This window comes from Echinops telfairi, unplaced genomic scaffold (assembly GCF_000313985.2).
Source record: "Echinops telfairi isolate 266 unplaced genomic scaffold, ASM31398v2 ScPeMD7_9;HRSCAF=40, whole genome shotgun sequence".
In the NCBI taxonomy this organism is placed as follows: Eukaryota; Metazoa; Chordata; class Mammalia; order Afrosoricida; family Tenrecidae; genus Echinops; species Echinops telfairi.
Genome location: NW_022103906.1, coordinates 11529090 through 11542037, shown reverse-complemented (window position 1 = coordinate 11542037; position 12948 = coordinate 11529090). Strand labels below are relative to the sequence as shown.

The following is a 12948-nucleotide window of genomic DNA, read 5'->3' as shown; positions in this document are numbered from 1 at the left end:
ACGTAGCGATGCAGACAGAAGCGTGTACAGTATGAGCCAATCAGTGGCAGTAATGACAGAGCATGCGCTGTTACGCAAAAACCGCAATAGAGTGAAGCCGCGGAAGTCGAAGTGCGAAGTGGCGAGGGTTCGCTGTAATGTATTTGCTGCTTTTTCCATCCCAGTGTTTCTACCTCTCCAGGGGTTGTGGATCGGGTGGGGTGTGTAAGATAATAGATGTAAAGCAAAGAGCCTTGCGCCGAGCACCACGTGGCAGATCTAGGTGACCTGAGCGTTAAGGACATCCAGGGCCAAGAGGGGAATACGAAGCCGTCAACCATCACCTCGAAGAGGCGACAGAACTTCCAGAACCACCCAGACAGCCGGGAACCCATTTAAGGAAAGACTGTGGGTCACATTTGGGGGCGGAGATGAGGACAACAGGGATTACAGCCGCGGCAGTGGAGAACAGTCGCAGACAGCTAGAAAGTAGATGGTGCCCACTCACACTGCACAGAGGATGGCCTGGAATAGGAGAATAGGAGAGTGCACGCCCTGCGGTGGGCAGGGCTGGCCGATCCCAGCTCCCTGGCGCCGGTCAGCCAGTGCATACAGCAGACTCTCTGGACCGTTATTCAAGAATCCCACGCACCTTCTCATCCAATTTGGCTCCGTGGCAAGACCCTGCGGACCGTACATCTGAGTCGACGACTGAAGCCCAGTGTCTGAACCTACAAGCCTGAGAGCCAGCCACTGGAGACCCACCATTTCCATGTGGAGACCTTCCTGTGCCTGAGCAGCCTGAGATCTGCCCTGCGCTATAAAAGCAATGGTCCTGTGCAATGCCTGCCGCAGCCCTCCCTGCCCAGCCTTCAGAACAGCACTGCCGCGCTGGGAAGAGCCGGGAAAGAGTCCAGCCCCAGGTTTCCCACAAGTCCTTTTGCCTGGAAGCCTCAGTGCTGGGAAGGCCGGCTCAGGGCCACTCCAACCATCACCCCTTGACTTTGTGCTTGCTCATGGGCAATTCTGGAGGAAAAGGAGGGTTTCTGTTCCCATGAAGAGTTACCGTCTCGGGAGCCCACAGGAGCAGTTCTAGCCTGTTCTCTAGGGTCGCTATGAGTTAGAGTGGGCTCGATGGCACTTAGGAACACACCTCCCACCCCCATGGTCTCACCAGTGACAACAGGAAATTGTAAACAGTCTCCCATTCTATGGGAAGAACTGGGCCTCTGTTTAGCTATGGACCAGGTTACTAGTGAACAATAATGAGTAGGAGGAATAGTAGTTGAAAAGTGAATTGTGTTTCCCCAGATAAGAGTTGTAACTTTGGGAGTTATTTTAGCATTTTAGTCACTCAGTTCATTTGTTCAGTAAATGAATGTTTTCCCTCCAGGGAAGCTCGTCATGACTTCCCTGTTCTTACCTTGAAGTCCTGGGACTGATAGCAAACACATTAATAACAGACAACACGTGGGATCTGGTGATTATGCACCAGACAAGGTCCTACATTCACCACCTTATTCCACCTCCCTCTCACAAAACTAGAAGATAAAACTCAGTTTTACAGAGGATGACACTGAGGCTCAGGAAGGTTCAGAGTCCTGCTGAGCAACATGTGGCTAATTAGACCGTCTAAACCCATTGCCATCAAATTCATGCTGACTCATACCCACCCTCTGAGTCAGAGTAGAACTGTCCCCCTGTGGCTCCAAGGCCGTAGAATCTTTACCGAAGCAGAAGTACGCATCTCCATTGCAACTGCCGGCGGTTTCAACCCACACACACGCCTTTCTGAGCAGCTGGTCGCTTAATCTCTGGGACCCTTTAATCAGACAGAGGCGAGATTCCAATGAATTGTTATAGACCAGGTTCTGCCCTGCAGGCCTCTCTGCCTGGCACAGGGAATAATGAACTCGTGGAGTCGGGATTCCAGAGTGGGAGATGGCAGGGCCATAGGAGGCACCAGCGTGACTGTTTCTAAACCTGGTCTTCACTGCTTTCCCACTCAAGCAGTTTTCCCAAACTAAGAAAGATTCCCAGGCCTCGCCTCCCACTGTAATTTGACAGGCCTGAGTGGGAACCCCAAGCCAAACCCACTGCCACGCGTCCACGCCGACTCATAGCCACCCCAGAGGACAGGGCAGTTTCTGCTACGCTGCACTTTAGGAGAGTAAAGAGCCCCTCTTTCGCCTCCGGAGTGGGGCTGGTTGTTTCGAACTGCTGGCCTTGCGGTTAGCAGCCCAACACAGAACCACTGCGAGAGGGCACCTAGGAACCCGTCTTTGGAACCAGCCTCAGCTGAGTGTGATTATCAGCCCCACGGTGAACCATGCGTCTGTCCTAACCTCCTTCCTCAGAGATGGGAATGAGCCTCTGTTTCCGTTTAAAGAGAAACTTTAACCTCTTTCACTCATTGATCGATTCACTTGAACACACAAGGGCTTCTTCTCGGTGCCAGAAAAGGAATTAGATTCTAGGGTGTGAGAAGGTCATACTCTAAGTGGCTACAATTAATGGAAACCACTGAAATAAGAGAAGTGATATTATCAAAGTCCCCAAAGAATACAAGAGGCAGAAAGAGAAGCACATCCTGAGACGTAGCTGTAAAAAGGTGACCCTTGAGCCAGCTCTTAGGAGATAAGTAAGATTTCCCTCCCAGAAGAGGAACAGTGGGGAGGGAGGGCTGTAAGGGCATCTTAGGTAAACTCACTGCTATAGAGTCAATTCCAACCTGTAGCAGCACTGAGGACAGGGTAGAGCTGCCTCTGTGGATTTCTGAGAGTGTAACTCTTTACTAAAGTAGAAAGTTGCCTCTTTCTCCTGTGAGGCAGCAGTTGGTATCAAACTGCTGACCTTGCTGTCAGTAGTCCAAAGAATAACCACTCTGCCACCGGAATTCGGTGTGAGGCCAAGCTGTGAAAACAAAGACATGGAGAAATTAGGATTTCACAGGAAGGAGAGTGAGTGTGGGGACAGCGTGCTGGAAGATGACCTAGAAAAGAAGGTGGAGGTCAAATAGCGAGCAGGTCAGCTTGCACTGGCAAAGAGCAGAAACCCAATCCTGAAGTGAAGGTGCTGTGAGATCGGACCTGCAGTAAAATGGATCACTCTGATGGCAGGGGGACATCGCCGAGAGATGGTAAAGAAGGTGCACACAGGAGCCCAGATAATAATTGAGCCAGAGCGTGAATGTGAGTCAAGATAAGAGCGAGGGCCGATGAGGTAGTTAGTTTATTGTGCCAACCTGGCCGATAAACACATGGGTTAATTGAAGGGCGGAGGGATAAATGGCTCAGTGAGCCTCGCCTTTCTAGTTCTTGGGTCTCTTGCTTTCTGGTGGTTAGACTAGGGTGCAGCTGTCTTAGCCAGATGCCTGCTTTAGCTGGCAAGGCTCACTTCCTGCAAGACATCCCTGAGGAGAAGCTGCTTGGACCTACCCCATGCAGCCCTGGGTGCTGGAGCAGCCGTGTGGAGCCTGAGATGTTTACACATTCACTGACTCGGCTTTCCTCCTGCAGTCGGCATCATTGTGTGTGTTTGGGGAGATGGAGGAGGACTTTGTGAATTGGTGTCGGACATATGGGTTCATGTTGCACTTGTGGGCTTGGGCAGCACTCGGTTAGGATGTTTTCTTGATGTGCACTTAACCTTTATATAAAGCTCTCTCTTATACATGAGTTTCTGTGGGTTTCTTTCTCTAAAGTACCCAGACTAACACAGCTGATCACAGAGCTCTACCTATAAGCCCCTCCCAGGGGGACAGACAACAAAAATGTGGATGAAGGGAGACATTGGTCAGTGTAAGACATGAAAAAATAATTATAAATTATCAAGGGTTCATGAAGTAGAGAGGGGGAAACAATGAGCTGATACGAAGGGCTCAAGAAAATGTTTTTAAAATGATGATGGCAACAAATGTACAAAGGTGCTTGACACAATGGATGTATTTATGGATTTTGATAAGAGTTGTCCGAGCCCCCATAAAATGATAAAAAAAAACAAGATAAACTTAAGATTTTGGAATCCCCAGTACCAGACAGCTAATTGGATGTGATTAATTGAGAAGCAGAAAGAGAACACCTCCCAAGTTTTCTGGATTGGACCACTGGGTAATGCCACTTAATACTGATGTAATACTTGTTGAACTTGTAAATAATGCCACCCAGAGTTCAAAGACATGGGCAGAGTGGATATGGTTAGGGAGAAAGACGGGGCATGCTACTCCCGTACCGTACAGAGGTACCATCTCAGAAACACACAGGAGCAGTTCTACCCTGTCCTATGGGGTCGCTGGGAGTTGGCATCAAGACATGGCAGCGAGTTTCGGTTTGGACCTTGCTGGAGCTGTTACTGTTGTCAGCGACCATCGAGTCGGTTCCGATTCCTCACTCCCCTACGTACAAAGTCCTGCCTGGGCCTGCGCCAGCCGCACAATTATAGTTATGTCTGAGCACTGTGTCCAGCATCTCCACGGAGGTCTTCCTGTTGTTCACCGGCCCTGTGCTTTACCAAACTTGATGTCCTTTTGCGGGGACTGGTCTCTCCTGATCGCATGTCCAAATTACGTTGAGGCGAAGTCTCGCCACCCATGCTCCGAAGGAGCATTCCGGTTGTACTCTTCCAAGACGGATTTTGGTTGTTGTCCTGGTGGGCCCTGTCGTCAGCAGTCTCCAACAGCACCCATTCTTCTGGGGTCTCCCTTCGTCGCCCACCTTCCACAAGCAGAGGAGGTCACTGAAAAGACCGTGGCTTCGAGTTGTAAAGCAGCTCCAAATACAGCTTTTTGATCTCTCGTCATTTTAATTTTTGAGAGTTGAAGTGAGTCCATGAAATTGTCTGGGCTTTAGAAGCGTTTAGAGTAACAGTATTATGGTTTACGTTTGTTTGAGTGTCTTCCCGGAGTAGTTCATAAACCAAGAACCTAACTCACTGCCATTGAGTGGATGCCAACTCATAGCGAGCTGGTAGAACAGGGTAGAACTGCCCCTCTGGGTTTCTGAGACTTTATAGAGCAGAAAAATCTCATCTTTCTCCTGCTGAGCAGCTGGTGTTTGAACTGCTGACCTTGTGGTTAGCAGTCCAGTGCATAACCACTACGCCACAGGACTGCCTGAAGTATTTCATTGACAGTATTTAAATATAGCACCTTTAAATGGTGTCATGTTTGCTCACATAATGAAGCAACATTTTTCTATTTAAGAATTAGAAATTAATAAACCAGCCTGGGTCAAAAGGACAGTAAGTTTTCTGTTACAGCTTTGCTATCTTGACTTTAAAGAGACCCAGCATCCCCAGCAAAGATCACATGCCTGCTGCCACCTGCTGGTAGCACACCAAACAGCTTTGAAGAGGCAAAACGTGGGGGAGAAATGGCAGAGTTGTTAATGGACGTTCGTTATTGAAATAGTCTCTTGAGGTAGTCTAGTTCATTGAAATCCGGTGACACTTATGAATCTACAGCAATGGTTAATCATTCTGTTATGAAAGCAATCCACGAGGATTATATAAAATGAAAGACAAGTCTTTTTTTCTTGCTTCACCAAGGGCAGCCGATATTGCAGGTTGGTCTGTTCCCTTAAGTTCCCTGTGCATTTGGGATTCTGCACACTTTAGTGAGCCATACGGACACCGAGGAAACTCCCTCTCCCATTCACACTAACTTGGGGGGCCCGGGGCGATGGGAGCAACCTGGTGAGGTGCGCTCTCCCTTTGGTCTCGTAGATAATGCTCATGGAGAACATCATCCTGTTGCTGTTGGCCACGAATGTCCTCCGGGAGGCGTCATGGAGCCACCTGTGGAGGATAGCGGGCATCATGTCTGGATTTCTGATTGGTAAGTACCCATGTCGCCTTTATGCACCTTGTTCCTACCTGGTTTTCCCACCAGGAATTGCATCGGCAGGAAATCTTACACTCAGGCTCCGTTCTCGAGAGGCCAAGGGCTGGGGCTCACTGCTCCATGGATGGTGAGGCCCTCACAGACCAAGGGAAGAGACCCTGAACTCAGACTATTTCTTGACTGTGAACAAGCCTTGCTAGGCTCTGCTCCTAACCTTCAGCAGAGTTCAGGTTACCCGCTTCCACCTGCATCGCCTGCATGAAATCCCCAGGCAAGGTGCCGCCTGAGCACGGGCTCTACAACCTGCTTTCTTCAAGTCAGTTTTGACTCAGAGCGACTCCATGTGAACTGCCCCGTAGGGTTTGTCTTGGCTGTCAGCTTTATGGTAGCCGAAGACCAGGCCTATCTTTCATGGTGCCAGTAGGAGCGGGGAGATTCAAATGGTCAGCTTCGCAGTTAGCAGCCACTGTTACCACCCTGGGACCCTGCCATATTGTTGGGTACCATCGAGTCGGCTCAAACGCCTAACAACCCTATATGACAGATAGAACTTCCCAGTGCGGTTTTCTGGGCTATCACCTTTATGAGAGTCAATCACCAGGCTGACCTCCCTTGGCATTGTTGGGCAGCTTCAAACTACCAACCCTTCGCTTAGCAGCTGAGTAATGGAGAAAATGGCGTGAGGGCCAGGCCTGACCTCCTCTGGCTTCCGTAGGGAGAAGGAGGGTCCAGACCAGTACCAGCCCAAGGCCAGCTGCCACGAGGCAGAAGCCAGACGTGCCCCCACCTTCCAGCCTTCTGCACCTGTTCTCATACCAGCCATCCATTCCATGACGTTCTACTCCTCTGCTGGGTTTAATAATTCACTGCAGTAGCCACACAGAACACACAGGCAGTGCTCACGATTATAGGGGTCTCTGAGTGAAGTTAACAGGCTACCGCAAGTCAGGATCAGAAAACGTGGGGCTTTGGTCCCAAGCAGTCAGTGCCTCTTCTCAGGCAGCAGCCAAATCTCTCTCAGGTCCTCAGCTTCTCAATTACAGGGTTCCTTGGCCTCTGCCTCCCTGAGCCAGGAAGCCCAGCGGCCCGTCTGCCTCACTGACTCATGATCTCAGCAGTATGGCTTCCCTGCTGCCTCCATCCACCAGCTCTGGCAGGGCAGGGCCCTCGCATGTGCTCCATTGGCGGCTCATCCAGTCTCTCTTTTGCTGTGCTCTCAAACCCAGGGGAATGGGTAAACCAAGCCCCTCTCTTAGAGCTTCACACACCTTATTTGCATGGTCTTAGCCAATCATTTGGTTGGAGGTATTGAGACATGGATTGAAGAGCCTTACTTAAGCAATTTCGCTTCACCACAAAATTTAAACTGTTCCAACAGCAGGTCTCCTTCAGTGGGTCTCAGAGCCTTGTAAAACATGACCAAGTAGTATTTTTCTCTAGTTGTTTATAGCACCTCACCATCTTTACCTCTTGCCTCACCCCAAAGACTTTTTTCTGGTCACCCATATCCTAAAGGAGGCCCTTAGGCGCAATGGGTGACCACACTGACCACTGGAGCTACTCTGGAGGGCCAGGGGGCGCTCATCCAGAAAAAAAGAGAGTTATCTGCCTAGTTGGATCCTTCTATAAGTAGCTAGGGTTTGGCCTGGCATGTGAGTTGCATGGCTAGGCGAAGAAAATGATCTTGAGCCCCAGTAACACTGAGAGAGATCAGTATCTGCGCATGGGCTGGGAGTGATTCCTGAATTGTCTTTCGAGCTACCTTGTACTTGAAGATCTGTCCTCATTTCATTGAAGAGCAGGAATGTGGCTTGTTTGCATTGCTCAGCCAGGCCCACAATTAAAATTCTTCTTTTGAGATATGTAGCTTTAGGAAGAAGGATACAAAGACATTCCTGTGCCCTTTGGCCAGTTTCCAGTTTTTCCAATGGCAACCTCTTGCAGTGTCTGGGCGAGGATATTGGCAGCAATGCAGTCAGGATAGAGAAAGAGCATCCCCATCACCCAGAGGAGCTCCAGGTTAGCATTTGACAACCACACCCCCTCCAGCTGACCCCCACCACCCCCCCCCGCCGTCTCCCCACCAGCCTCCCATTTACTCCCGGCAACCATGACCCTGTTTTCCTTTCTAGAACTATATCGTCTCACAAATACTATGTAAATGGAACTTGGAGTATGTAACCTCTGGGGACTGCCTTTTATACCCAGCACAATTCTCTGGGAGGAGAATTGCCCATTGGTGGCCACCTGCACCCCTGACTACCAAGTGTCCCTTGCCAAATTCTTCCTCCATTATCATCAAAAAAAGGTTGACTCTAAGGCCAAACAGCTCTAGCTCAGATCCTGGCTGTTCTACTTTCCGTCTTTCCTGAGTGCCTCCTGCAAGTGAGCCTGGGACAGCGGCCATAACACCTGCAAATGAGGTGGCCTCAGGAAGTGCATTTGCGTTGAACAGTGGTACTTAGCACTTGTCTGATCATGGACAGCTGGGTTCATCTGTCTGGGCATGATGTTGCACATAGTCAAAGGAAGAGGATGGGAATTAGCTCCCAGGGAGATGTTAAGGATTTGAAACAGAGGTGTGAACAGTGCTTGCTTCCAGGTAAATACTGAGCACACAGTAACTCCATCTCCATTTCCCAAACTTCCAGCCCCGCCACTATGTGCCCTCTTCCCCCTCCAGCCCTCAGTCCCCTGTGAGACACAGAGAGCACCCAATGCGACCAGCTTTTAGCTTCCTTATACCCTGTTTCCCCGAAAATAAAAAGTGTCTTATATTTGCTCCTAAAGATGTGCTAGGTCTTATTTTCAGGGGATGTCTTATTTTTCCATGAAGAAGAATACGGTACACATTAATTGTTTATTGTTTCATTAAAAGAGACCTTGCACTTCCTGTCTGCTCAGGCTGCGCTGCAGCCAACAGTGAGCTGCGTGGCAGCGCCCACCGCTATGGTCCAGAGTCCAGAGTTACGGTAGCTTCAGGGGCCTTAATTTGGGGGGGATGCCTTATATTTCAGCAAGAAGCAAAACTGTAAGTAGGTCCTATTTTCGGGGGATGTCTTACTTTCGGGGAAACGGGTAGCTGTTTCACAGGAGGCCTGCAGGCACAACAGTTAAGTGCTCTGCAAAGAACCAAAAGGTTGGCAGGTCAAACCCACCTAGAAGCTCTGTGGTGGAAATGCTGGTGAATCTGCTCCCATAATGATTACAGCCTGGGAAACCCTATTTAAAGGCTTTTTAAAATCTCACTGCCAGAAGGAGGAATAGAAAAGGGAAAGGCAGGGATAAAGTGAGATAAGTAGTGTTACAGTTGTAGGGATTACAATCAGTGACATTAGCAAAATCTGTAGAAATTGCTGGGTGAGAACAGGTTGGCTTCACCTGTCTCACGGTGAGTGGGAATTGACTGGGCAGCACAGAGCAGCAGCAAGAGTCCAGGTGTTCCCCTGATTTGCAATTCATATATGAAATAAACTTCTATTTTTTGTTTCTAACAAAAAAACTCAATTCTGACTCGTGGCAACCCTGTAGGACAGGGTAGAACTGCCCCTGTGGGTTTCCAAGACTGCCAGTCTTTCCCAGATGGAGCAGCGGCTTTTGAACTACTAACACCTTGGGCGTAGCAGCTTAATGCATAACATGGTACACCACCAAAGAAAACCTTAGAGCAGTGGTTCTCAACCTTCCTAATGTCGTGACCCTTTAATGCAGTTGCTCATGTTGTGGTGACCCCCCAACCATAAAGTTATTTTCATTGCTACTTCATGACTGTCATTTTGCTACTGTTATGAATCTTAATGTAAATATCTGATATGCAGGATGTATTTTCATTGTTACAAATTGAACATAATTAAAGCATAGTGATTAATCACAAAACTATATGTAATTATATATTGTGAGATATTTATGTGTTTTCCAGTGGTCTTAGGTGACCTCTGGGAAAGGGTCGTTGGACCCACAGGTGAGAACCGCTGCCCTCGAGGGCCACTCTACTCTGTTAGAGGGTCACTGTGAGTTGAACCAGACTCAGCAGCTCTAACAACCAGACTAAAACACGTGCTCTTTCAAGGCCAGGGTCCTGACCCCCTGGGGTTATTTTCCTCAGCACTTACTTCAGGCCTTCTGCTGTTTATAACAAGCACCCTGGACCAAGGCACTCCATCCAGTAAAACAGGAAACTGGAAATAACGTGGGAGGATTACTGGAATGCTCTGTTAAAGAAATTATTGCCGTCGTCAACACTTCTGATCAAAATAAATTAAACTGACAACAATGTGATTAAGGTGTTTATGTACAAAGGAAGTGTTGTTGTTGGTCATGGAAATTCCTTGATCTGGGTTTTTGATGAGCATGTTTAACCTCTGTTTAGGTCTTACTTGTTTTTGAGAAGACTTCCTATCCACCCCCACTCCCACCCCACCTCCCCTTTGGACTCTAGCAACTGGTGTGTGGATGGTTAAGTCTGAGCATTGAATCCAGATCTTTGAAAAGAGAGTTGGTTCTTTAAACAAACACCGTGCCCATAGGCATGCATGCACACGTATGCACACATGCTGATCCCTATGCAGAGTACTTGATGGGAACTGTCCTCAGGGAAGACTTCATAGGATCAGTAAATATATACTATGTGTATAACTCTTTGTTTTTGTTTTAAGTTTAGAGATTATTTTCATATTATAGAAGCTGGTTCCTACTCAAATTTCTCCAAAACGTCCTGTTCTGATGTTCCCTCAGAGCCCTGTTTTGGCTGATGCTACTCCTGTTCTGTTTCTCTGCCTGCAGTGGCCAGAACCTGAGCATCTGCAAGCCACAGGGACCACGTGGAGCTTCAAAGCCTATAACCTTATGCTCCTCGTTCTTTTTCAGGCACCGTCTCACTGGTAATTTATTACAGCCTGCTCCATCCAAAGGCCCCAGACATCTGGCAGGGCTTCATCAGGAAGTCCTGTGGCATGGCAGGTGGTGATAAAGCAGAGAAAGGATCTTCTCTCAGGCCTGCGGCCCCCACTGGGGAGAAGTTGGAGAGCCCCGGTGTGTGCCAAGCGGAAGATCCTGCGTTGGCATGTGTGGGCCCGCCCCCCAGTCCTTCAGAGTGGAGCCCCTCAGAGGCGGGTCTGGGAAGCCAGGTCGCCAACGAGGACCCTTCCCTGGGACACCATCACTGGCTGTTGGTGAAGCTTGCCTTAAAGACTGGAAATATGTCAAAGATCAACGCAGCCTTTGGAGAGAACGGCACTGACTGCTTTTGCCCCACTGGGTGGCCGTCAAGTCAGCCCAGCAGCCACCACGACCACCCGAGGAAGCGGTTCTTTTTCGAGCGGGAGTTCCCACCATCGCCCCAGAACACCCATGCCATGGAGAACGCCTCTGAGGCTGAAGGTGTCCCAAAAGCAGAACCCGAGACTTGGGAAACCTCCCATTACCTCTCTTTCACCAGCAGTCATCACCACAGCGCACCTACTCAGGACCTGTCAGCCTCCCAGCGGGAAGACAGCCCCGGGACAGGAGCTGGGGCTTTGCCTGGGGAAGCCCTAGCCCTTGTGGTCCAGGGCAGGGCCGTGAGTGGGCAGTTGAAAGGAGGGGAAGGTCAGGAGGGCTCTTCACTCTACTTCAGTGCCATCATAGAGGGTCCCGCATCGTCACCCCAACGAGGCAAGCCATTGCCACGGACGTCCCGCTCTGGGAGGAGCTCCGTAGAGAGCAACACTGCCCAACCAGCCTCCCCTCAGCCAGCTACAAAACCCTTTCCAGTCACCCTGGCTAATATGAGCCCCATCCTAGGCACAAGCCCAGGCAGAAGCTTCTGGCCTGGGACAGGCCTGTCCGGAGGGACCCCTGGACACTCAGAGTGTAGAGATAGGCAGGAACCCTCCAGCGTACTAAATCTCCCGACCTCGGTAGGCACAGGGGTACCATTGCCAAAGACTAGACTGAGGCTGGGGGATGAGCCATGCCGTACATCCACCCCCAAGTCTGAATCCATCCAAAGGGACGTCGGCTGCAGGGGAGGGTGGAAGCAAGAGACAAGTTTCTTCATCTGATCGGCGTCATGGTGGAGCCAGGGAGTAGACCGGCAAACTGGACAGTTACGCCTGGCATGTGATAAGAGACGTCATCTAGGGTGTCACAAACCCCCACTTCTGGCCAAGTCACTGGTCTTTCTGTATCTCCTTCACACAGCTGAAAATTGAGGGTGCGTGATTAGGTGATTCCCAAGATCCTCAAGTGAACAGCACACACCACGAGAGCCAGGTCCGACTGCGGTCTTTCTAATGCCACGCAGGAGGAGGAGGGGAGGCTTCCAGTCAAAATTGCCTTTTGTGAACTCTGTTATCCCTTTTGCATATTTTCTCCCATGGGGGAAAATCAGAGCGAATACCTGGAGGGAACTCAGAGCGAAAACCCAGAGTTCTCTTTTACTCTAGGTTCTTGAGAGCTAGGCTAACTTCACATCATACCAAGTGGTTATTAACTTCTCTTCTCAAAGATGAAATCCCACAGTAAGAGAATGCAAATTCCCGTCTAGGGAGTCACTGCGAAATGTAGGATTGTGATCATCAACGTGAATGACACTAAAAATTCCCATGTCACTGACAGGGCCTAGGTGATATTTATTTTCCTTTTAAATGCTCCATCCTCACAGGCCAGCCAGTGGTTCTTTGTCTGGTCCTTTCTCTCTGCTGCTGATGTTCACTCCATTTCCTTTATCTCCAAACTGCCCCCCCCTCCCCCCGCCACTGCAGGCATTGTGAGGTGCTGTGGTTGATGTAACCCAGCCTACAAGACTGGGGAAGGGCCCGTCTCTGGAAAAGGCCGTCTTGCTTGGTAAAGTAAAGGAGCAGTGGAAAAGGAAGAGCCCGGATGAGATGGACTGACAGAGTGGCTGCAAAAAATGGGCTCAAACACAGCAACAATTGTGATGATGGGGCAGGACTGAGCAGGGTTTCTTTCTGTTTGGCGTACGTCCAGACTGACTTGATGGCATCTAACAAGGGACATCAATGCCCCTTTCTCTGGTGCTTTCCTACTCACTCCTCGCCTGAAGGTCGCCCTGTGTGGTTAGGTACTTGCATCATTTGGTCAAGCCTTTGTCGCTGGGCATTTAAGAATGCCCCAGAGAAAGGCAATCA

At 49.6% G+C, this 12948-nt stretch overlaps 1 protein-coding gene across 1 annotated transcript in view; it reads left to right on the top strand.

Annotated features, from left to right (window-relative positions):
* The window catches only part of XKR5 (XK related 5), a 30671-nt gene extending 18412 nt beyond the window's left edge, over window positions 1-12259 (top strand). Inside the window, exons 6-7 of the mRNA XM_004707740.2 lie at window positions 5701-5812; window positions 10685-12259. Of these exons, the coding sequence (XP_004707797.1) occupies window positions 5701-5812; window positions 10685-11859 (1287 nt within the window). The 3' untranslated portion in view covers window positions 11860-12259. The remainder of the gene's footprint in view (window positions 1-5700; window positions 5813-10684) is intronic.
* Window positions 12260-12948: the final 689 nt, after the last annotated feature.